Source organism: Pleurodeles waltl, chromosome 2_2, assembly GCF_031143425.1.
Source record: "Pleurodeles waltl isolate 20211129_DDA chromosome 2_2, aPleWal1.hap1.20221129, whole genome shotgun sequence".
In the NCBI taxonomy this organism is placed as follows: Eukaryota; Metazoa; Chordata; class Amphibia; order Caudata; family Salamandridae; genus Pleurodeles; species Pleurodeles waltl.
Genome location: NC_090439.1, coordinates 308,548,661 through 308,575,085, shown reverse-complemented (window position 1 = coordinate 308,575,085; position 26,425 = coordinate 308,548,661). Strand labels below are relative to the sequence as shown.

The 26,425-nt window shown below is 47.9% G+C and overlaps 1 protein-coding gene across 1 annotated transcript in view; it reads left to right on the top strand.

The window, feature by feature from the left end:
* C2_2H18orf21 (chromosome 2_2 C18orf21 homolog) overlaps positions 1–26,425 on the top strand; it is a 153,899-nt gene that overhangs the window by 81,502 nt on the left and 45,972 nt on the right. The window contains exon 2 of the mRNA XM_069219775.1: positions 12,811–12,833. Coding sequence (XP_069075876.1) covers positions 12,811–12,833 — 23 coding nt within the window. The remainder of the gene's footprint in view (positions 1–12,810; positions 12,834–26,425) is intronic.

The following is a 26,425-nucleotide window of genomic DNA, read 5'->3' as shown; positions in this document are numbered from 1 at the left end:
CTTCCTTGAGTTAATTCAGTTCGACGTTTAGATGTGGCTGGGTTGCTACGTTGACATCTGCATAATGTCTAATCCATTCTCTTTAAATAAACTACTAATTGAATGAGAAATGGCAGTTATGCTCCTTATTTTGTCACTTTGAGCTTTTAAGTTGCTTGTTGAAACTGCTCTCATTTCTCTTCACTTTAGGGTCTTCTGAGAAGACTTTGAAACCTAGTGTGGCCCAATATGCATCTATGGAAGAAAAGGCACAAATAGCTTTACCTTTGAAACTGTTAGCATCACTCCCCGGCAGGGGTTCAGTCCCTTTCTCTCGCCGGCCAAAGAGCACGATGACGAGCATAGCTTATATAATCTATATTAACATGAGATGCTTATGAACTAGTGTGTGCTAATGGCGCCTAAGTAATTATATTGATGTATCTGTTTAAACATGCACCTGAAATGTGACCACAGGGAGTGGCCGCCAATGTATACGTGGACTAATAATGATGACTAAAATGTTTATAAATGTTATACTGAATGCGTTTTATACTAATTATTAATGATTATGCTATTGAATTTGTGCTGAAATCCTTGTAGGCCTTAAGTTAGCATGAGCTGAAGCTTAGCTGCTTGGATCTCATATTAAATGTATTTTTCCTATCTTGCAGTGTGCTGACTCGCAAAAGGACATGCTAGTTTCTTCAAACTAGAAGCTGAATGTAACCATGCTAGATCCGTTCTCACAAATTTCTTCATTGCTTGTAGGGTGATATTAGACAAAATGCAAAGTGTAGATTAATGTAATGTATAAGGTCATTCAAACCGGTAAAGACAATGGAGCTACTGACCAAAAGATGTGTAAAGAATTACAGAAAGATTAAATCATACCGGACATGCCACCTCTGAAGACATCGAACAGGAGAACCAATGAGAGACTTGTAAAATAATATGGGGTGAAAGATTAATGACCTAATGTATTTTCTAATAGGTTAAAGATAGGGGGGTGTAACCAACGACCAATAACATTTTAGGGGAATGTACAACGGAAAAGGAATCAAAACCCATGACACGGGGAGCCATTTAGGTGGGTTAGGGAATGCTATTGATTTTATCCAGAAACTCTGTCACTCTGTTTGGTGACTTATTGGTTTGCTTAAAACCATCCTCATCCTTAGATTTGCCCATTTTACACTTTACCTCCTTATGGGGGAAGTGCCCCCATTTAGCCCCGGAGCTGAGTTCTGACTGATGGCGATTTGACTGATGTCCTGAAGATGAAGACTGAGCCTGTGCGCTGACCTAAACCTTGGAGGGTAATTATGACAATACATTTGTGATTTGTCTGTTTGCTTTTCCTTTCTAGGTACCAACTGCTTACTTTTGACAGAGACCATAGTTAGATGTTTTCCAAATTGGTGTTCCAAATTGTTTTTGCATGAAGCCCAACATGCTAATGCTAATCAGTGGTTAGGACAGGTGTTCACTAAACTGACGCAAATAGACAAACAACCAAAACTATGCTTTGTTGAACTGACGCATTATCGACGTTCTGCTAAATTGATCTATGTTTACGCCATGTTATGTTTTGATGTTTGTGATTCTTGCCTTAATGAAATCTTATCAAAGTTGTCATATCGTGACTATGCTATCAAGTTTCTTGGTTTTGAGATTAACGCATCTGCTTTTACAATTGTAACCAATAGGGAATAAAACTCATGAAATTCTACTAAACTGGTGTGGTTATTCATGACTGCAAGGTCATGGTAGTAGCTGTGAATCGATCAATGACTTTGACTAAAGTGAAATTTATTGTTGTGATAAATATTGATAACATTATAGACGTATTGATTGGCATATTGATTAGTTATCTCGTCCTAAGGTGTCTCTCAACTGGGTCAAAAGATTCATTGGCCTCAAACGAGTCCGGATGTGTAATAAATTATCATAAAGGGACGCGTTATCACTTTCATCGTGCTGCTGTCATGGGTTCTCTGTAAGGCCGTTTTACCATTAACCAGTCAGCCTCTGCTGGACTCTGTCCTTTATTTCACTTGTCACTGCCCCTTTGGTGTATCAGACACTGGGCTTGCTGAAAGGGAGTAATTTTGAAAGTATTCAAGTGTTGGAGGTAGGACAGTAGCTGAGTAAAATCTGCAAAGTACACAGAGCAGTTGAATTAATGTGATGCTCCGACAAAGGCTTTCTTGTGAAGCTATTGTTTTAAAGTTTAAATTATGATCTTTTGGTGTTTTTTGTCTATTTGATTCCAACTTTTGACTAAATATGTGTCCTTCTAAAATTATATCATAATGCCATGCACTCCTTGAATTTGGCTGTCCTGTCGGACAGTTTTTTTTGCTCCTTATATTTTTTGTTTTATATTTCCCATACATTTTGAGTTTGAGGAACAATTAAAGATAACACTCAAAATACTATTGATTATGTAATCTAGTAATAGCATAATGATTTACACTAGGAGTCATACAAGTGCCCCATTGACAGGAGCTTTAGCCCTATTTGGATTACAAGTGCAGGAGCACTGTGGTTCAGCAGTTTGTCACCTGAAGAATTCAATTGCTTGAAGCAGACGAAGTGTTGAGGTAAAATCCTGGAATAAATTGGGGAAAACATGCAGGAAACATAGCGGAAATGCTGATTCATGCATGTTATCCCACATTATCCTTTAATCAGATGGAACCTACCCCTCGAGTCAATGTTACTGTTATCATTGGTAAATCATTGGGGACAGGTGCTTTTCAACCACTCATAATTGGCCCCTGAGTGTATTTTGTGTTTTATGCCCTGTGCAATGGGGTTATTTTTTCCTATTAAATCTTTTGTATTCATATCAACATTAACATTCTTACATGCAAATGCCACTAACTGTATTATTTGCAGTTAGATTGAACAAAGCTATTATAGGCCTGTGTTTTAAAAAGGCTAACATTTGGTTGCCATCTTGTTTCATACCACGTTTCTTTATTTCTGGGAGAAACTGACTCCACATTTACAAATGCGATGTGTCCTTGTTTTCGTTCTGATGTAAAATCTTTAGGTTTATGTGGGAACTGTTGAATGCTTCAGTTAAAGTTAACTTTAACAAGTGCACCTGTAGAGGACATGCTGTCCAGAGTATCTCGTTGTATAACTGTAAGTTTAAAGGATGTTTAAAGAAGCTTCATTGTGAAAAATCCTGAGAAAGTGAAGGGCTTACATTACCTCTGTGTGTCTTGAGGTATTTAAGCTAGTGCAGAGTAAACTATAGTTCAAACATATTGAAAATATATTTTTGTCCACTTTGCGACAACTTAAAATAGGTTGCTCTCTTTATTGAAGAACTGATATACTTAACTATTCCTTTGAGAGAATGTAATACTAATTGTGTCCTCTTGCATCTATGTCTTTGATTTGAACTTTATCTTTACCTAACACAATAATGTATTAATTACTAAATGATACTAATTTGATGATGTTTAATCGGTAAATCTTTTAACCTTTAAAAACCTTTATGGTTTGACAACTTAACCACTCGCTCTGTTTTGCTTGTGGAGCTAATGTGCTTCACGTTTTTTCAATAGTAAGTATTGAATTGATGACTAGCCTTAGCTGTGCCTCTCGATTCATCAAATTGCTTTTTATGAACCCTCCATTCGCACACAAAAAAGCTCCAAAACCTGAAAGTTTATTACACTCCACATTCTGATTTTACTGCTGACATAAACAGCACTTTCTGTTTGATGGGAAGCAGAGCACTATGACACTGTAGAAAATTTGTAACAGAATAATAATATTTCATATCTATTTGTATAATGAATCTTAAGCAACAGTAAAGAATATCCAGAGTTCTTAGTGAAATGTTATCATTTGCTTTAATATAGAAGCAAAATGCATGACACCCAATAGGTGCAGCTAGCACTGCCTTTGGTGCTCCTCAACTAAGACCAAACACATTTACACCAATTACAGCAAACTTTACTTAACATATGTATAACTTCAGCCTAAAGCTTCGGCGCTCAACTCTTTAGACCATCTTGTAAAATGATACACATACACACACACTTCGTAATGAACGATGATGGTAAATCCACGGCTTCAAATACTAAACCCTCGGAAACGTTTTTACACTTATTATTATTATTATTATATATATATATAAATATATATATATATATATATATATATATATGAGAACCCTACATCCGGAGTTATACCACTTGACTGCAGTACCGCTGTAACCAACGCCACCATCAAGTATTTGTATCCTACTGAATGAGATATTTACACAGTCTGCAACAAGGCTCTTATTTAGATCCTTCTGATCGTGCAGAGATTGATGCAAGTTATTTTCTGGATTTTTTATTTATTTAACTATTGCGAATGTGAGGATAAGCAGATTACACTCACTTAAATTGATGGTAACTACTATTGTAAAAAGTAGAAACATGCAAATTAGCATATGCAAATTTGGTGCAAGTACCATCTTCTCATGTCATTTCCTGTTTATGTGCATACAACTATATGTCTGATGCAAAAACGTATTTACGATATAGAGCAACTGATAGTGTGGGTCAGATAGGGTTTCCCCCACTTTTTCTTCAATACTTCAGACAACCATTGAAAATGCTTTTTTGACATTTTTACTGTGTAGCAACTTAGTCTATAAGTTGAATGTCTCGATTTTTTCTTTAAACAAAATCATGCTACACGTTGACTCCAAGCAGACAGAATATTGGATTTAATACTGTGTTTTGTAGATCCTTATATACACATCTAGCACAGCACAGATATATCTTATAGTTGTAAATTACTGTGATCTCATCAGCACTTTCCACCAGGGCACATTATGTACTGTCATACAGTAGAACACCTTTCTACACCACATACCTCCAACACAGCCTAAATATGCCATTCCCACTAAGGACAGCATATCTTCACAACAAAATTCACACTATGATCTGTAATCAGGGCCGGACTGGCCTTAGCCGGCATTGGGCATTTCCCCGGGAGGATGGAAGTGTGGTGGGGGCTGGTTTTGTTACTGGGTGCTGGTTTTGCAGCAGTGCTGCAATATTGGTCCCCAGTAACAAAAGCAGCAGTGCTTCGCACTTGCACCCCTGACTCCCACACCCCGGGCCGGAGGCTGGTCCAACAAAATTACCATGGCTGCTTTGGGTTCCTAGTTCATCCCTATCTGTAATGGGATCCTGGGAACGATCTAGAACGTCTGGTGCCATTCCTGTGGAAGATTGTGCACTATACTTTTGTGACAAACAGAGTGGAACTGAGTTCCACGGATTAGAGCTTTATCATGGCAACTTAAGTTTCCCTTTGGGTGGGGCGTGGCCAACATGGCGACCGGAGCGGCAGCATAAACTGCAGCTCCGATCCCCGGCCCGCGTAAACATCCTGCAGCTGCGCCTGCACCTCCTTTTTAAGGTGTCAGGTCGCCCATCCAGCTGCCCGGGACCCGTGCTGGCGGCCGTAGCTGCGCGTCGGGGTTCGCGGCCGCTTTGGAGGCAGCGGGCGGCCCGCTGGGTTGCTGTGCCCGCGGCCTACGCGCTCAACGTGCGAGGCCGCTGGCCGCCCCTTGGGCCAGGCCCCGGAGGAGGGATCTACGGCCGACCCGGGGGCCGTGGCGCGGTGGATCCGGCCCCTCGACCGGCACTGGAGAGGTGCGCTTGCTTCTGGCCGCATTTTGGTGCGGCGTCGCTGGGCGCGGCTGGCCCACCGCGGCGCTGCGCCTCATCTGCCGATGCCTGCCGGAGCGGGCTTGTGTGTTTATTGGCTCCCGTGCGGGGTCCTCGACGCTGGTGACCGCGCCCCGGCTCCCTCGCTCGCTGGGAGTGGGCGCGCCTGACGCCTTGCTGTGCCCCGAGGCTTGGGGCTGCTGTGGCCTGCCAGGAGGAGGCCCTTCAGCATAGTGGCCCAGCAACAGACGTGCGGCAAACACACAGATCAGCACCTGGGCCTCAGTTATCACCAAAGACCCCACAGACCTGTGACCTCGCCTAGCATTTGTTTAAGCTACACCACAGGAGTGGCGTAGCAGAAGAAATTAAGCTGAAAGTCAAGCACGCAGTGGGAAGGTGAAGCAAAGTGAAAAGTGAGGTGAGCCCTTCGGCGACAATTATCGAGTCGCAGTGCGCAAATGTGTTGATCACCTCCCCCTGGTCCAACCTACACTGAGCAGCTGCTGGCCCCAACAGGGCACATGAGGTACCGCCCCCACCCCTCCGGGCCCTATATATAACTCCATTAGCGCCACCACCCCCAAGCCGCGCAGGTGACTGCCAATACACTAAGCCATTGTCTATCATCCTGCATTGACCCTCCATTGCTTTGTTTGATCTCGGAGCCCACGCTGGGCTGTGCCGAAGTGCGCCTCCTGACCCGGCTGTGTATGACACTTCTCGCTCAGCTGCTGCTCCGCCACCCCTGTGTGGCTATTGGACTTCGACGTTTTATGCGATGGTAGCGGTGTAACACGCTTGCTTCCTTTGCTGTTTGGAGTCGAGCTGGGTGGCAGGCATACAACAAAGCGCTAAAGCATTCTGCTAAATTACCAGGATCCAAGCCGCTCACTTCTCTATCATGAACCTGTACATTTGACCCGGAGGCGGGGGAGCGGTCTCCCAAACCTTGCGCACCACTTTACTGACGCTAGTATATCACTCCTGGCCTTCAATAGTTACTTATAGCCCTGCGGAACTGAGACTTTACTACGCCGCATCTGGCTTCTTTGTTCGCTCTGCCCGCATTGCCTTCATCCGGTCCCACCTCATCAGTGACCACTGAGAACCGCACTGGTCAAATGGTCAAATCAAAAACCCCACATGCACCTTCGGGTAGAATGGACCCCGACACCCACCCCCTCTGAGGCCCACGCCACCATGTAATTGGCTTTGCAGAAGTTGGAACTTACCTTACAATCACACGCGTCACAGTTTGAAAAGATATTGCAGGCCATTCTAGACACCAAATCCACCCTAGAAGCCAAAATTGGCTCGGTGACAGAAGACCTCAACATACTCCATACTGATCAACACACATTGGCTGACAGGGTGGCCGAACTAGAAAAAGACACTGCAACCCTCCCCCGGACTGTGAAAGATCTCAAATCACAACTGCCTCATTTAACTACAGAGGTGGACTTCTTAAAACGCAGAGCTGAAGATGCAGAGGGCAGGGCCTGGTGCAACAACATTCGCTTGGTGGGGTTTCCTGAGCGTGTCGAAGGCCCCAGCACAGAATTATTCATAAAACAGTGGCTCACGAACACAATTCTTAAAGACAATATCCTGAAGTTCTTCCCGGTCGAACGTGCCCATAGGGTTCCCAGCAGACCCCCTCCACCTGGTGCACAGCCTCGCCTGTTGATAGCAAGACTCCTCAACTACTGTGATAGAGACCTCATCATGCAATTATTTCGCAAATCTGGACCGGTACGCTTCGAAAACGCTGTGATTACAGCTGACCCTGACTTCACGGCAGAGGTTCAGAGGAAGCCTAGCTCTTTCTATTGTGTTAAAGAATGCCTTCGCAAACATAACATCAAATACGCGCTGATGTTTCCAGCCAGACTCCGGGTACAAGATGACACTCGCGTACTTTTCTTTACTACACCGGAAGATGCCTGGACCTGGCTGCATGCCATTGGCCTCGCCGACCCGATTGATAAAAACACTCTGGGTGAAATTGGTCTTAAGACAAGGCGTAGGCAACGCAAAAAACAAGGCATTAAACCCTCACCTGAACAGTCACAAACTGAACGTTACCTTCTCCTGCAGGCCACATCCAGATTTGTTAACACGTCGCCGACAGTCCTGTCCACTCAAACTGACGGGGAACCAGATCAGGACGTAAACTCTGTCTCAGCAGAATCTAAAGGGGGTCCTACTCTCATGCCGTGCACGGCGGATGATATTTGCTAAGCCAATTAAGCACCACCTACTTCTGCTCCTTATATACAATAATATGGCCTCCCTCCTCTGGCTGTCCGGAAATCGCTTGGCGACTCCGCGGATCCTTCAATGCGGCACGCTGCCCGCCATTGGTCTTGGGCGGCGTTCTTTGCACCATTAGCAACCCGGGCAGGGTAACTCCATAACTTTGATTCAATGTCCCCCTGCTCCATATGGACTGTTCTTTCAATCCGGCAATCTCTGGAATCCTTCTCGATGTTTCATTATTTCAGTTGCTGTTATACATTGTTTTTGAGTGCTTTTTTTTTATTGTTGGTTTTGTCACACGCTAATTAATCGTAAACATAGCAATAGAGGCACATGTCACATTTACCATATTAATAGGTGTACATTTCACATCACCAAGGATATTAACTGGCTAGCCCTGGAGGGTAACCGTCACAATATTTCCACAATGGGGACGGAGGACACATACTTTTCCGGTTTTATCAAATCTAAAATTGCCATATGGCTTCCCAAACTCAGCAAGGTATCTTGAAATATAAGATACTCACATGGAATATAAAAGGTATGGCAACACAGAGGAAGCGGCAAAGGATTCACACATTTCTCAAAAGACATCAGGTACACATAGCCCTACTACAAGAGACACACCTCTCTAAATCCACGTTGGAAAGCACACGCTCAAAATGGAAAGGACAATTGCACAGCACCACTTTCTGTTCATTCGCTCGTGGGGTGACGATCTGGATTGCTCCTGTGGTCCCATTACTACATCTCGCACACAATGCGACCCCAACGGAAGACAAGTGATACTAGAAGGCGTCCTTGACGGGTCCCCCTTAGCGCTAGTAGCGTAGTACTCCCCAAATTCAAATCAACGTGATTTCCTGAGTACGCTCTCCACTGGCAATCTTAGTGACCCTCTCACTACAGTGTATATGGGGGGGCGACTTTAACAGCGTCCTGGATGCCCAAATAGACCGCTCATTTCCCCCACTCGCCTCGGCTCCATCCAATCGCAGGCTCTGGCAAGCTGGGCCTCCAGTAACGGTTTGAGTGACATCTGGAGGGTGGGCCAATACTCTTATTACTTCCCTGTACATAAGCTACACACCAGAATAGACATGATTTTTGTATCCGCAGCCGTAATTCAAAAAGTGTGTACGACCGAATACCTAGCACGCACCATATCAGACCATAACCCGCTCTGCGCAATAATGACCTGGGGCCACATGCACACTCGCATACCAACATGGCGACTGCAGATAGAAGCTCTCTCAGACCCCCCCTTCCACGCAGAAATGTCCAAGCGACTGGCTGATTACTTCTCACTGAATAAAAATACAACCTCATCTCGCGCTACAGAGTGGGATGCCCATAAGGCGGTAATACGCGGACACTGCCTCACGGCCACAGTGGGGGTAAGAAGGACACTCATCAAAGAACTACAAGGTCTGGAGGTTAAACTCCGCAAAGCGGAGGTTGAGGTCTCCAGTAACGAGTCTACACTAGCTGCTCTGAACTTGCTGAGAGCTGCCCATAGAGAAGTAGACACCAGACTATGTAAGCACGACTACAGACATTACATGACACAACAACACGCCGAGGGCGATAGGTCGGGCAGGCTGTTAGCGTGGCTGACCCGTCAACCCTCACAATCATCACCCATTGGTGCGATACGCCTGAACTCCGACGTCATTATTAACACCCAAGCAGGAATTAACGAAGCCTTCTCCACATACTACCACACCTTATATATGCCTCCTTCCCCCCATCAGAGCAGCAATTAGCTGACATACTATCACTTGTCTCCCAAAGCCAACATATCACTGATAATGCCGCCACTTTAGACCATCCCATTACTATAGAAGAACTGCGCTCAGCTCTGGCACAAATGGCACGTAGAAAAACGCCTGGCTCAGATGGCCTACCGGTAGAGTATTATAACTCCCATGCTACTCACCTCCTACAACCACTCATAGAGGTATTTAACGAAGCGCATAATGAATTACAACTGCCAGACTCCATGTGCGAAGCTCTAATAGTCGTCCTTCCGAAGGCAGGCCGGGATCCTCTCGACGTTAAATCATTCAGACCGCTCTCTCTCCTCAACAAAGACTGCAAACTATTGGGGAAAATATTGGTAAACAGACTACTCCCCTACCTATCAAGCTTAATACACTCTGATCAGTCCGGCTTTATTCCAGGGAGAAGCACCTTTTTTAATATTAGAAGACTACTTCACATAATGCACAGTAATACAGAATCAGAATCGGTGGCCCTCTCCCTAGATATCGAAAAAGCGTTTGATACGCTGAGCTGGGATTATCTTCTACGCACACTCAAAGCGTTTGGATTTGGTCCCGGTTTCATCAGTTGGATCAAAACACTCTACTCCAAACCCACAGCCTGAGTTAAAAATGGATGTGCTATTTCTGAAGCATTCCCCATAGGCAGAGGCACCAGACAAGGTTGGTCATTATCCCCTTTATTATTTGCCATAGCCATGGAACCATTAGCAATTAAGCTACGTAGATGCGCACACATATGGGGCATCACTGAATCTAATACACACCATATTATATCCTTATATGCAGATGATGCCCTGATATACCTACGTAATCACACCACCTCAATGGCAAAGGTGTTGCTAGTGCTCGACTCCTTCGCTCTCGCCTCTGGTCTACGTGTCAACTGGTCCAAGTCAAGTATTTTCCCCCTTACACCCATACCAATCGACCTTCACATGGTATTACTGCAATATCAACTGCCATGGTCACACACTACCTTTAAATATCTTGGGATACAAATTTATCACTCCATTGCCGATTTGAAAGAGGTCAATATTAATAGGGCACTCAGTTCTACCCGCAGCTCATTGTCGTTTTGGAGCTCACTTCCTCTATCCCCCATGGGCCGGGTAGCAATAGCCAAAATGCTCATCCTTCCCAGGTTCTTATATTATTTCACTGCCCTTCCATTATGTTTGCCACACTCGTTTTTTAGTAAACTGCATTCATTATTAACCGACCTGCTCTGGGGCACAGACAGGCGCAGAGTAGCGTTAGCTATAACACAATATCCGCAAGAAGCGGGCGGACTGGGCATGCCTAAGTTTGAAAGATATTATGCAGCTGCCCAGCTATTGTGGTTATCCACATGGCTCAGGGAAACTTCTCCTCCCGAATGCACAATGCTGCAAGCATACACAGCCCCGCAAACGATACTGTCTTCACTCTTATCCGGCCCTAACCACCTATCCTCAAAACCCATATTGTTGGAGGCAGCTCGTTTCTGCTGGCGCAGATACGTTCAAAGCAAGACCCCCATACCTCCTTATTACCCTCTGTTGCCGCTGTTTCAGTTTCCAGGCACCCAAATACTCTCAACACACCATGATACACGGGACATAAGTACACTGAACGTGGGGGATTACTACTCTAACTCCACAATGCGCACCTTCGCGGAACTAGTGGCCGCTGGGGTTATGCACACTGGTGCCTTCTTGACGTATAGCGCCATTAAAAGACTACTCAATAACCTCTGGGGTTCTGGTAATAACGAACCACCCGAATCCCAATTACTTACCCTAGCACAAAAGGCATCATAACTAAATTATATAAAGAACTGGTAGCTGAAGTCTGCTCTGCCCTGCCGCTTGCTAAAGCATGCTGGGATTCCGTCCTCCCTTCTCCTTTACCACCAAAAACTTGGGTCGCGGCTCTCACAACGATCAAGTCAATATCTCGCAATCCTCGATTGCGGTACACCCAATTCAATTATATTCACCACTCATACCTATCCCCGGCCCGTATCCAAAGAATATACCCGAACACAAACCCGTCATGCCCCAGATGCGCTACTCCGGCAGCAGACTTTTACCACATGGTCTGGAGCTGCCACTCAATAAACTCGGCTTGGCACCGCGTGACGGATGTCACAGCAGACATTTCATCCCACACTTTGGTGTCCACCCCAGACTCATGCTTACTTGGCATACGTCACCGTACCAAAAGCGATAAACATATACACAGATTTATTGATCTAGCATTTGTTGTCTTCAAGCGCCTAATAGCTACGCAATGGAAGGCCCCACACGTTCCATCCGAGTCCGCCTGGCTCCGCGACTTACATAGCCGGGCACAAACCGAAGCTCAGACACTGCGTTCATTACAACATAAAGACCTACTACAGCATGGCCCTGAAGTCTGGGACACTTTTGTGGTAGCAATAGAAGCTAGGGATGACACATACCCACCCTAAACTAGTCATTGTACATGTATTATTTTTCTTGCTCAATATGTATATCACATTACTCTCAGCTGCCCTACCATCACTCACCCTCTGTATTAATTTCCTCATTTCCCCCCCTTAATACAACAACGTAACACTTCAGTGTGTTTCCCCCATGACTATGCTCTTATGTAATCCACGCCTAGCCTGGCTTATTACCAGCCTGGTTCTGAGCCCCTTCCTGTCCTACAATTCATATCTCAACTATGTCTCCCCGTCCCCTACACACAATAGATGTATCCTTCTTCCACCCCCCCACACCCTCCAATTGATGTAGCCAACACCAGGTGTGATATTAGCGGTGTTTAGTTGTGACTTTAATAATTTTTGCATAGTTTCAAGTTGTATCTCTAGCACTTCATCGCGCAATTGCGCTGTACAAGTTCATAATTGTGTGTAAACAGATCGCAAAACAATTAATAGCAAAATGTACTGTTGTGTGTGCATAAAGTTTAATAAACAGATTTAAAAAAAAAAAGTTTCCCTTTGGGTAACAAACGTTGTCCTTGCACATCCTTATAACAAAAATATAGAAACTTCTGTAATTTTCAGGTAGTAATGAAAAAAAAAACAATGTCATTTATTGCTTTTTTTTTTTTTTTTGTAGGTGTACCCGCAGTTCCTTGCAAAGTAAGTAAAACAGAAGTCTATCTTTTCTATATTACATTTAGATCTCAATAATTTTTATTGATGTTTCATCCTGTAATCTATTTACAGTGATTATAAACAAATCTTTTTTTGTCACGCAAGATATAAATGTTCTCATGAAATGTTAACGCGGAATTTTAAAAGTGAAAATGGCACCTTGCTCAACTGTTTCACATCATCCTTTCTTTGCAAATTTTGAACAGATAATCAGCAGGAGTGGCCCCTCTGCTATGGCGGAGGAGTATCACCCCGCTGCTGAGAGGCAGCAGAAAAATAAAATGATAATACAACTATTATATTATCATTTTATTTTTCGTTTCCTCCTCTTAGGGCAAGGTGGGGCAATCCTTGTCAGCAGCAGGGGGAGGAGGAGGAGGAGGAGGAGTGTGCACTTAGCACTTTGAACTCTCCATCCAGGCTGTGTTGCACAGCCCCAGTGGAGAACCAGTGCAGGCTCCCAGTCCCCAGCTGAACTGCATTTCGGGATGCTCAGACTGTTCCAAGTGCTTCGCTCATCCTGGGTAGCAGCATGAGAGAAGTGTCCTGGTTGAGTGGGGTGAAGAGCAAACTGAGAAGCCCCGAACACCGAGTGCCATGAGGCAGGAAAGTGTTGTTGTGTTTTTTTTTTTTTTTTAATCCCCCATCCGCGCATCCCCCATGCCCGTTATTACACGCAGCTGCCGCAACTAGGCAGACTGAATCTTCACATTTGCTGTCCAAATGTTTCTGCTTGTAATTAAAATAAATGGAAACAGTGTGAAGAATTCCTTTAGCCAATAATAGCAATATTTGTGTCTTTAAGTGTTTGAAATTCCGTTTACTCAGTGTTGCTCTGATTATGGGGTTGGTTGCTCCAGACGCCTTAATGCAAGCAGCTAAATATTTCTGCGTAGGGTTCATAAATGGAAAATGTGGAATGCCTTCCACCGGGGTACTTTAAGGCTTTCTAATTTTACATTTATTTAGTTGTTTCTTTTAAATTTTACATGTATTGCCTTAAGTTATTATATTGTTTTGTTGATTGCATATGTGGAGCAAAACAAACAGGTGCCTCTAGGCAGAGAAATAAATCATCGTTTTGTCTAAGAAGGTAAACTAAAGGAAGGATCTTGTTTAAAATTACAGTTAGCGAAAGAAGATTGGCTAGGAAAGGCGATGAAAGGAAAAAATAATCCTTCTCCACGCCCTCCCAATATGTTTTTTAAAACAATGTTTTTTTTAAAAGAATTTTTGGATTACCCTCGGTAGGTCGCTTCCCCGCCGCTGCAGCTCCGCCTGCCCAGGCCCCTGCCACGCCTTGCTAGGGTGTTCAGGTATTTCAAGTTCTTCTCTTGACCTTCGACTGTTTCTTGCCATTTCTCTTTTGCTCTTTGCTTTCCACTGTTTCCTGCCATTTCTCTTTTGCTCTTTGCTTTCCACTGTTTCTTGCCATTTTCTTTTGCTCTTTGCTTTCCACTGTTTCTTTTTCTCTTGCTGTGCGCTTTCCTGCTTTTTCCCGCCACTGCCACCTGTGCGGGCCCGCCCCCGCTCCCATTCGCTGTCCTCCCAGCTGACCCCTCCTCCCCCCTTCCCTCTTATGGTGGCCGCTGCGCGGCAGAGGCAGCGACCCTTGACCCTCGGGTAGGTCGCTTCCCCGCCGCTGCAGCTCCGCCTGCCCAGGCCCCTGCCACGCCTTGCTAGGGTGTTCAGGTATTTCAGGTTCTTCTCTTGACCTTTGACTATTTCTTGCCATTTCTCTTTTGCTCTTTGCTTTCCACTGTTTCCTGCCATTTCTCTTTTGCTCTTTGCTATCCACTGTTTCTTTTTCTCTTGCTGTGCGCTTTCCTGCTTTTTCCCGCCGCTGCCACCCGTGCGACCCCGCCCCCGCTCCCATTCGCTGTCCTCCCTCCCGCCTCCCAGCTGACCCCTCCTCCCCCCTTCCCTCTTATGGTGGCCGCTGGCACGCCAAAGGCAAGCCCGCCTGGACCGCACCCAGCGCCAGAACCCCTGGCCCCCACCGCGCTCAAAACACCCGACTAAGATACGCCGCCGCCTCCCTCAACGCCCTCAACCCCGTACGAACAGCCACCTGCTACCAAGCCAGCCCTAAACGTACTCATGGACCCTTCACCTGTCAAGCCTGCAAGTACACATTCCACCGAGGCTGCAGACCTCCCACCGGCCCTCGCACCACCAACAACCACCTCAAGTGCATCCTCCTCAACACACGCTCCATCCACAAGCACGCCATCGAACTATGGGATCTCCTGGACACAACAGCACCAGACGTCGCCTTCATCACAGAAACCTGGATGAACGCCTCCTCGGCTCCTGACATCGCCGTAGCCATCCCCGACGGCTACAAGATCACCTGGAAGGACCGCATCATCCCAACCGGTGGAGGAATCACCATCATCTACAGGAACTCCATCAACATCACAACAACCACCGAAGACACCCCCCTTGCCGCCGAACACGTACACTTCCAGATCCACTCTGACCCCAGAACCACCCTCAGAGGAACTCTCGTCTACAGGCCCCAGGGCCCACGCGCCCAGTTCAGCAAAACCATCACAGATTTCATCAGCCCGCACGCCCTAGCCTCACCAGACTACATCCTCCTCGGGGACCTGAACTTCCACCTGGAGAAAACGACAACAACACCGCCACCCTGCTCGACAACCTCGCCAACCTCGGACTCAAACAACTGGTGAACACCCCCACCCACACCGCTGGCCACACGCTCGACCCCATCTTCTCCGCCAGCAACCACATATCCTTCAGCCACTCCTCTGAACTACACTGGACCGACCACAGATGCGTCCACTTCACCTTCAAACGGGAGACCCACCACCATCGCACGCAACAAATCCCCCGCAGACACTGGAGCTAAATCTCCACAGAGCAGCTCCTCTCAACACTGAACCAAAACCCACCAGTCATCACCACTGAAGCTAACAACGCAGCCCTCAGCCTCACAAAGTGGATCACCAACTGTGCCGAAAACCTCGCTCAACTTAAAAGCCACCCAAGCGGGACCAGCATCAGGAAACCCCCGTGGTTCACAGACGCCCTCAAAGAATCCAAGAAATCCTGCCGTACCCTCGAAAAAACCTGCGCAGAGAACGCACCACAGAAAACATGTCAGCCCTCAAGATCGCCAACCGTGAACACCACCAGCTGATCCGCTCCACCAAAAGGACATCATACAAAGAGCGACTAGACAACAACACCCACAACAGCAAAGAACTCTTCAACATCGTCAAAGAGCTCTCCAACCCCAGCACCAGCTCCAACGTCCTCACGCCCTCACAAGAACTCTGCAACTCCCTCGCTAATTTCTTCCACCGAAAGATCGCAGACCTACACAACAGCTTTGGACCCAAGACCCCGCCGCCCACCACTGAACCAACAGCCCCCACCACTACACTCAACGCCTGGACCCCCATCAGCTCTGAGGAGACCAGAATCACCATGAACACCATCCAGTCCGGCTCCCCCTCGGACCCATGCCCCCATCACATCTTCAACAAAGCCGACTCCATCATTGCCCCCTATCTCAGGAGCATCATCAACAGCTCGTTCTCATCTGCCACGTTCCCCGAGAGCTGGAAGCACGCGGAAGTCAACGCCCTCCTGAAAAAACCCACAGCTGACCCCAATGACCTGAAGAACTTCCGCCCCATCTCTCTTCTCCCCTTCCCGGCCAAGGTCATCGAGAAGACCATTAACAAGCAGCTGACCAATTTTCTTGAAGCTAACAACTCGCTCGACCCTTCCCAATCAGGATTTCGGGCCAACCACAGCACAGAAACCGCCCTCATCGCAGTCACCGACGCCATCAGAACTCTGATGGACACCGGAGAAACAACCGCCCTCATCCTCCTGGACCTCTCGGCTGCCTTCGACACCGTGTGCCTTCGCACCCTAATAACCCGCCTCCGCTCCACTGGAATCCTAGGACAGGCCCTTGACTGGATCATCTCGTTCCTCTCCGACAGAACCCAAAGAGTCTACCTCCCGCCCTTATGCTCAGAACCCACAAGATCATCTGCGGCGTACCCCAAGGTTCCTCGCTCAGCCCAACCCTCTTCAATATCTACATGAGCCCCCTCGCCGACATCACACGCAAACACAACATCAACATCATCTCCTACGCCGACAACACCCAGCTTATACTCTCCCTCACCAAAGACCAAACCACCGCCAAAATCAACCTACAGGAAGGAATGAAAGACGTCGCGGAATGGATGAAGCTCAGCCGCCTAAAGCTGAACTCAGACAAGACAGAGGTCCTCATCCTCGGACAATCCCCTTCCGCCTGGTACGACTCCTGGTGGCCCACAGATCTGGACACCGCACCAACCCCCTCAGACCACGCACGCAACCTCGGATTCATCCTGGACCCCCTCCTCACTATGACCAAGTAAGTCAACGCCGTCTCGTCATCATGCTTCAACACCCTACGCATGCTCCAAAAAATCTTCCGATGAATCCCCGCCGAAACCAGAAAGACAGTTACCCATGCCCTCGTCACAAGCCGTCTGGACTACGGAAACACCCTATACGCAGGGACCACAGCAAAGCTACAGAAACATCTTCAACGCATACAGAACGCCTCTGCACGCCTCATCCTCGACATCCCCCGCCACAGCCACAAATCCGCCCACCTGAAACACCTGCACTGGCTCCCCGTCAACCAGAGGATCACCTTCAGGCTCCTCACCCACGCACACAAAGCTCTCCACAACATGGGCCCCGAATACCTCAACAGCCACCTCTCGTTCTACACGCCCACCCGTCAGCTTCGCTCAGCCAGCCTCGCCCTCGCCACCGTCCCACGTATCTGCAGAACCACCGCAGGAGGAAAATCCTTCACCTACCTGGCAGCCAAAGCATGGAACTCCCTCCCCGCACACCTAAGAACTACCCAGGACCATCTCGCCTTGAGGAAGCGCCTCAAGACATGGCTTTTCGAGCAGCAGTAACCCCCCCGCGCCTTGAGACCCTCTCGGGTGAGTAACGCGCTCTATAAATGCATTGATTGATTGATTTGAGAACAAATATTCGATCCCTCTCAGCCTTGGCTGCTCCCTTCAATGATGATCTTTCTGTCTCCCACTTTTAGGATGTGCTTTTCTAGGTTTGCTTTGCTGTGTCTTCTGCATACTACCCTCCTTCAAGTAGTTTTGAAAACTGTTTTTGAGGTTCTTTCACTTTTACACTTGTACTAATGCATGGCAGAAGAATCTTCACTTCAGTTTGGAGAGAAGAGTGTGTAGAGCAATTAACCACTGAAAATGTTTATGCTCAGTCCCTATCAGGCATTGCCCTAATTATATTGAGAGTGAAACAGACCAGGGTAATAATTATGATCTTAAAATTCCATAATACCTTATTGTGTGTACCAGCCCTTTTGTGATTTTAAAATCCCCTAATGCTTTATTGTGAGTCAGTCCAAATTGTTTGCATATCCATGTCTTAAATGCACCCACCCCAGACAGTTGAGAAAAAGCATGAGAAACTGCTCAATTGAAAGCTTGTTTGAGTTTCCAGGCCAAACTTGCCCATATCTACTATTTTATGGATCAAATCTATTTATTGATATTTTGGGTTAAAGAAAAAAGGAAAAGGGTACACAGCTATATGCCTACAACCTTACAGGCCGGCAGCGTTAGTACCACTCCCTTCCCATACAATCTAATGAGGGTTTCTTCAGAGGGTAATGTTATAACCACTGTCCCGTATGCATTTAATACAAAACAGTCAAAAAGAACAACTGGTGAAAATGAAGCAACTCCTCCCTGCTGTTATGTCAAGAGTCCCCCTGAATCCCACTTCCACAAACACACAAACTAGTTGTCCAGTTCCCTCCACGACCCAGAAGATAGGCGGGCAGTTCTAGCTATAAACGGGGCATCACTTGTCCTTCCGCAGACGCAGGGTCTTTAAGTATGCAGGGCAAGTGAATTCATTAAATTTAGCAGACAAAATCTGTATGAAGGGTTCCCATATTCTGGAAACTTCTGCTGCTCGCTGCCAGAGGTAGTTTCTCCATCCCTAAAATGAACCATAATTGTGCAGCCACGATGTGTGACTCGGAATCGTGTCTATGCCCCACAGGGCTAATATTGTCTGGTGAGCAGCATTAGGGGCAAGGGTGATCCTCCGTCCTCGTAAGGATCGGAGAGGGAGGTGAGAGGATTGGGTAAGCCAAGGATGGTGTATGTTGGGAGTCTGGGAATTTCTGTGTGGAATACTCTATTGATTTCATCTAGGATACTACTCCAGTATCGTTTCAGCTTGGGACAATGCAATAGCAGGTGTAGGAGTGTGCCCGTGTTTCCGCACCCCCTCCAGCAAAGTTCCGTTTTAGTGGGCTCCCCCAAATGTATTCTTGCGGAGGTGTAGTACCAATATGTTGCTTTTTATAGGCTGTTTCAGCACCTGACATGTTGTGAGCTGTGTCATGTGCTCTGTAGTGAATTCCTTCCCATTCCTCTTCCGTTAGGTCCCTCCCCACCTCGGCTTCCCACCTTTTTAGTCCCTTAGTTTTAGGAAGTGATATGGTGGTTGTAAGGTGTTAATAAAGCTCGGAAATTAGCTGCTTGTCATCTTTTTTAAGCAATAGCCACTTCTCGAATGCTGTGGGTGACCTCGCCACTAGGGGCTTGACCATTGGTTGGAGTACCCTGTGTCTAACTTGGTAGTATGTCATCCTATCTGCCTCTGTGAGCCCACAAGCATCTTTTAGGCGATCAAATAGGCTCCCCGTCATGCCATCGTTAAAAGCCCTCTGCCTTCAGGCCGGGGGTGAAATCAGTGTTCGCTCAAATCGGAGTCATAGGGGAGGGAAAGGACATCATACTGTTCCTGGTTGCCACTAAGTCCCAGACCTGGAATGTTGTGCTAGTGATCGGGGAAGAGTATAGCTCTACAGCTCTGTGTCTACGCTGCAGCCGGGGCTCCTTCCATATATGTGACCCTGGAACAGCTTGGTCCATGAAACACCAGTGTTTCTCGGTGAGTGGCGACTCCACTCCAACAGGAACCGCAGCTGAGCTGTCTGATAGTATTTCAAGAGGCACAGGACCGCTAGCCCCCATTCTGTCTTAGGAAGGCAGAAGGTGCAACGCAAGATGCGTGCAGGTTTCCGGTCCCATATGAATATAAGTGTCGCTGACTTAAGTGCAACTATGGTTTTAGGTGGCGGGGCAAAAGGGATTGCTTGAAATAAGTAAGAGTATGCGCGGTAGGACTGTCATTTTTATTGCAGCTATTCTGCCTAACCGTGAAAGTTTGTGTTTACTCCATACCTCCAAGTCCTTCAATACGGCATTGGAGAGGGCAGCGTAGTTCCTGTGAGCTGTTTTTGTGGTCGTAGTTGCTAGATCAATGCCAAGGTATGGGACATGCGATGACGTCCAAACGTAGGGGAATTTTGAGCATAGTTCCGCTTCATGAGTGGAGAAGGACTGACAGATTTAGAATTAGTGATTTTTGTACATTCACTTTGAAGCCTGATGTGGAACCGAATTTGTGTAAAGCATCAGTTAGCGCCGGTAGTGAAACCAAGGGTTCTGACAGAGTAAGGATCACATCATCTGCATAGAGGCTAATGAGGTGGCAATCACCCCCAAATTGAATGCTTGTTACAAGGGGATTGGCCCGTTGTCTCTGTGCTAGGGGCTGCATATAAAGAGCAAATAGAAGCGGGGAGAGTGGGCAGCCCTGTCTCAGTCGCTTTGGGTTCTTTATATACGCATTTTATCCAGTTCAGGAGTGTTGGTCCAACACCACAGCGCTCCAACACCTTGAAGAGATAGGGCCAGTGCACCCTATTGAACGCCTTCTCCGCATCAGTAGTAAGGAGTAGTGCCTCTCTTTGTGATCTTTGTGTTTTGTCTATAAGGTGTAAAAGTCGCTTCGTGTTGTCTCCGCATTGTCGGTGAGGTATGAAACCCGCTTGGTCCTGGTCCAATAACCCAGGCATGTAGGGGTTGAGGCGTTGCACCAAGATGCCAGTGAACAGCTTTGCATCTATGTTTAAAAGGGATATGGGCCAGTATGAGCCACACTCCTCCGGATCCTTTTCTGGCTTGTGAATTACAATGATAGTCGCTTCCAGCATACTGGGGGTGAGGGCATTGGTCTCTGAGAAGGAATTAAAGAGTCTAGTGAGTGTTGGGGCTAATTCGGGGCAGAACATTTTGTAAAAAAGGGGGGTGTAGCCAACCGGGCCTGGCGACTTCCCTGTCTTAAGACGGGAAATGGCCGATATCACTTCCTCTATCTGGATTGGTTTGTCAAGAAGAGTTGCGTCTCTCTGTGAGAGTGGAGTGAATGTGCAAACATTGATGTATGTGGAGGGATGTAGGGTGATGGTGGTGTCTGCTGTGTATAGCGCTCTGTAAAATTTGGAGAACGCTTCTGCAATTTGCAAGTCTGTATGCACCTCTCCCAGAGAGGAGGAGCGTACCATCTTGATGGTGTTGGCATGGAGTTGGGCCCTTAGTTTGTGGGCAAGAAGCTTCCCACAGCGGTTGCCCCCAATATAATATTTATGTTTGAGCCGCACTGTAATATATTCGGCTTGATCCCAATCTAATTGTTTCAGTTGGAGGCGGGCTTTCTCCCATTCCCTCCAGACTCGTGGGGCTCCCGTGCGTTTGTGGGAGCGTTGCAGTGCAGCTACCTTCTGCTCTAACAACGCCCTCTGTTCTTTCTGGGCTTTGTTTTCCATTGCAGAGAGAGAAATTGCCTCTCCGCATACCACTGCTTTAAGAGCTTCCCAAAGTGCCATTAAAGAGGTGTACCCATCGTCGTTTCGGCCAAGGTGATCTGTGATCGTGTGTCTCAACGCATCTACCACACTCTGTGTCTGTAGGAGCTTGTCCCGGAATCTCCATCTGGGGCCCCGAATGCGATTGATATCAATTTGGGCCGTTAAAGTTATAGGGGCATGACCGGCCAAAGCACGGGGCTCTATTGTAGTCTCCTGAACACGGGCTCGGAACTCAGAAGAGGCCAGGAAGTAGTCTATGCGTGTATAGGTTTTTATTGCTGCTGAGTAAAACGTATAATCTCAGAGGTTCGGTTGTGCCTTCCTCCAGACATCCTCAAAGTCTGTGAGCCAATTAAGGCCTGCTGGGATAAGAGCACCTGTCTGCCCATGTCGGTGCCCTGACCGGTCTAGCTCGTTGTCCATAACAAGGTTGAAGTCACCTCCCACGAGTATTGCTGTGTCAGGGGTGGTTAACGTCAGAGAAAGAGCCAGTGTCATGAAAGCCTCTTGCTGTGCGTTAGGTGCATAAATATTAGCTATTGTGAAATGGAATTATTCTATCCACACCCTGCAGGCTAAATATCTACCCTTTATCTCATGAACCTTGGTGAGGAATTCCCCAGGGAATGTTTTAGAAACTAAGATCGCCACCCCTCTGTGTTTCATGGAAGCTGAAGACCAGTATTGTTTAGGGAACCATTTGGAGCGCATTCGGTAGGTCTTTGGATAGCAAATGTGTCTCTTGTAGTAAGCATATATGGCTCTCTGACCGCTCAAGGAAGGAAAGGATCGCTAGCCACTTTGAGGGATTAATAAGGCCTCGAACATTGAGGCTCAGGCACTTAAGTGTCAAGTGTGTGAGTGCGAGGTGGAAAGCTATGGCATCCGTGTGTTGTGAGTAGCCAGGACACTGGAGTAACCCTGTATTGTGTGCCTATGTAGTAGTCTGCAGGCATGTGTGCCTTATGGCATTTCATGCGGGAGGAGCATACTATTACTAACAAAGCGGCACAACAGGTGCACATCTAACAACAACCAAGTCCTCTATTTGAAGTCCAGTAGCAACGGGGCTTCGAACAAAGCTCAGGGTTGTCTCGTAAGGTCAGAGTACGTCGTCCAGCTGCTCCGCCGCCCAGGCCCCATGTCAGTGCCCGTCACATCAGGGCTCTCAGGGCGGCCCTTGGATCCTCCCACCGGCGGCTGGCAGCAGGCAATGACTATGAATTGGTGCCGGCAGCAATACTATTCAGAACAGATTGTCTCTCTCATGCTCTCTCCGCAGACGATGGTCATGGCAGTCTTCGTCTCTGTTCCTTTCACCTCCATCCGGTACAGCTCTCTGGGGGCTCCCCCCCCATCTCCCCAGACCCTCCACCCCGGCATCGACTTCCTCCATGTTTAGGATCCGTCGGGCCTCATGAGTTGATTTCACTTGTCATGTCTGGTCGCCCCAGCGGAATATGAGTCTGAAGGGGTGACCCCAGCTGTAGGGTGTGGAGTTAGACTGGAGGTAGTCCAGGATGGGCCTAAACGCCCTACGCCTCTGTATTGTAAGCAGAGAGAGGTCCTGATATAGCAGCAAGGTGTGACCCCTAAATTGGATCTGAGGTTGATTCTTCGCCTTTTGGAGAATGTCTTCTTTGGTCATGAAGTTGTGGATACAAGCTAGAATGTCTGGAGGACGCGATCCAGTCCCCCCGTTCGGCCTGGTCTGTGGACCAGGCCATGCAGTATCTCCTGTTTACTCTCTGGACCCAGAAGCAAGCGGAACAGTGCCGCAGCATACTCTCTGTCGTCCTCTTCAACCCCATTAGGGGCCCCTCTAATTCGTATGTTGTGGTGATGGAGCAATTTTCCAGGTCCTCAGTCGTGATCTGCAGTTGCTCCTGCCATTCTTGCAAGCGAAGGATCTCTTGTTGTAGCTGTTCGACTTCTTCTCCTCTGGATATCTCATTGTCTTCTATACCTGACAGTCTCTCCCCCAATGAGGTGAGAGAGCAACTCGCGCATATCCTGAGAGAGATCCTTCCACAGATCCTGAAGATCCGTCTTCGGGGAGTTCAATAGGGAGGTAAGAAATCCTCTCGTAACTGGTGCTGTTTCATCGTCCTCCGCATCTCCCTTGTCTGCGAACACCTGAGACTGAGTGGGAGCATCGGCGTGTTTGCTCTGTGCTGGAGTGGATCTGGTCAGCATCTCCCGGACTGACTGATCCTTCTTAGATTTGGAGGAGGCCATTCCCGCTTCTCCTTGCAGGGGATTATTGTGCAAACTCTTGGGGGGATGCAACCCCCCTCCGCCTCACCCTAAAAGCTGGACACCACTGTGGGCCGATCGCCACCGCCGCTTAACTGCCTCCTGTAACTCTGTGCTCCAGGTCGCCCCGCCCGCAGGCGACAAGTATGCTGAGAAGTGGGGGGATGCCCTAAGCCCTATCAGCACCACGCCTCTCTGATGATAACGCCTATCAGCAGCGGGGCCCCCAGTGACCCTCGGTCAGGGTCTCCTATGTTTTGGGGGCCAGGGGTCAGCATTGTGCGCCGCCGCCGTCAGACCCAGACCCAGCCCCCACGTCCCGCTACCTTTGCGGTGCGGTCCGTGCCGCTGCGCAAGTGCTCCAGTGCAGGCCCAGCTCACCTCGCTCTAGCGCCACAGGGCCTGTGTCCTCCCGCTTCTCTGTCTGGGCACCCTGTGCCACTTCCTCTTGTCAGGTCTCCTCCCGGCTGTGCGCAGGCCCAAGACCAGGCCCTCACTGACCAGCATGGCCCGCGCGTCACGGGCCTCCTCAGCGGCCCAGCCGGGATCAGCTCCTCCGCTGCAGTGCTGGGCCGCTCCCACCAGCGCTCCACTCTGAGATGGCTGGGGGCTGGCGGCAGAGACTGGGGGGTCCCCAGATCGCTATGCTGTGTTTTCAGGCCCAGGCCGCGGATCGCTCACAGACACGTCTGATCAGGGCGCCATCTTGGCCACGCCCCCATATCTACTATTTTAACCCATTTTGTGCCGCGGACATAATGGTTACGTCCTGCGGCACAGTGCTGCTGTGCCCAGAACGTAACCATTACGTCCTGGGCACTCAGCCCAGAGGGAGCGCTAGCTCTCCCTCTGTGGGGTTCTCCCCCAGCCCCCCAAGTCAGGGATGGAAGGGGAAATGTATTTCCTTCCCTTTAAATTCTCTCTCGGCGTTTTGGCAGCCGGATTGAAAGCAATCCGGCTGTGAAAACCCCCACTAGACACCATGGATGTGTTTGGTAAAAAGGAAATTGGCATAAGGGAGCGACCCCTTGGGCAAGGGTCGCTCCCAGGGGGGGCATTTTTTTTTAATGCCTTTTCTGCCCCCCTGGGGCCAGATCAGCCTATTATTAGGCCGATCTGCCCCCAAGGGGGGCAGACACCTCTAGTCACCAGGGATAAAAAAAAATTGTTTGTTTTGTATTTGTTTTTGTTTAGTATTTTGTTTTAGGTGTGGGGAGCGACCCCTTAGGCAAGGGTCGCTCCCATAGGGGGCAAATTATATTTAGGCCATTTCTGCCCCCCTTGGGGGCAGATTGGCCTATTTTTATGAGGCCAATCTGCCCCCAAGGGGGGGCAGAAACCACTAGACACCAGGGAGTTTTTTTTTTGGTCATGAATTTCACGTAAGGGGAGCGACCCCTTAGGCAAGGGTCGTTCCCCTGGGGGACAAATTTATTTTAGGCCATTTCTGCCCCCCTAGGGGGGCAGATCAGCCTATTTTAATTAGGCCGCCACTAGCCACCGGGTTTTTTGTTGTTGTTGTTGTTGTTTTACAGATGGCGAGCAACCCCTTAGGCAAGGGTCGCTCCCCTGGAGGGGCAAATTGTATTTAGGCCATTTCTACCCGCTTTGGGGGCAGATCGGCCGATTTTAGGTCAATCTGCACCCAAGGAGGGCAGAAACCACTAGTCACCAGGGATCTTTTTTTTTTTGCGCTCTCATGCAAGGGGTGCGACCTTGTAGGCAAGGGTTGTTCCCCCTGGGGGGCACATATATTCTGCCCCCCCAGCCTATTGTTACCTCTAGGTGCCAGGGCAATTTTTTTTTTTTTTTTTTGAGATGGGGAGCGACCCCTTAGGCAAGGGTCACTCCCCTGGAGGGGCAAATTGTATTTAGGCCATTTCTGCCCGCTTTGGGGGCAGATCGGCCGATTTTAGGTAAACCACTAGGCACAAGGGATCTTTTTTTTTGCACCGTCACGCAATGGGAGCAACCCCGTGGGCAAGGGTCGCTCCCCAGGGGGGGTGGGGGGAGCAAATTTATTTTAGGCCATTTCTGCCCCCCCTGGGGGCAGATCGGATTATTGTTATTAGGCGATCTGCAGAAACCTCTAGGCGCCAGGGCTAATATTTTTTTTGTGTTTTTTGTTGTTTGTTTTGTTTTTTTAGAGATGGGGAGCGACCCTTAGGTAGGCACTTTGCAAAAAACACCTCTGTTTTCTGTGAAAAAATTTGATTTCTGAGCTAGAGGCCAAAATCCACAGGTAGGCACTGTTTTCTGTGAAAAAATGTGATGTGTCCATGTTGTGTTTTGGGCCATTTCCTTTCGTGGGCGCTAGGCCTACCCACACAAGTGAGGTACCATTTTTATCGGGAGACTTGGGAGATCATAGAATAGCAAAACAAGTGTTATTGCCCCTTGTCTTTCTCTAAATTTTTTCCTTCCAAATATAAGAGAGTGTGTAAAAAAGACGTCTATTTGAAAAATGCCCTGTAATTCACATGCTAGTATGAGCACCCCGGAATTCAGAGATGTGCAAATAACCACTGTTCCTCAACCCCTTATCTTGTGCCCA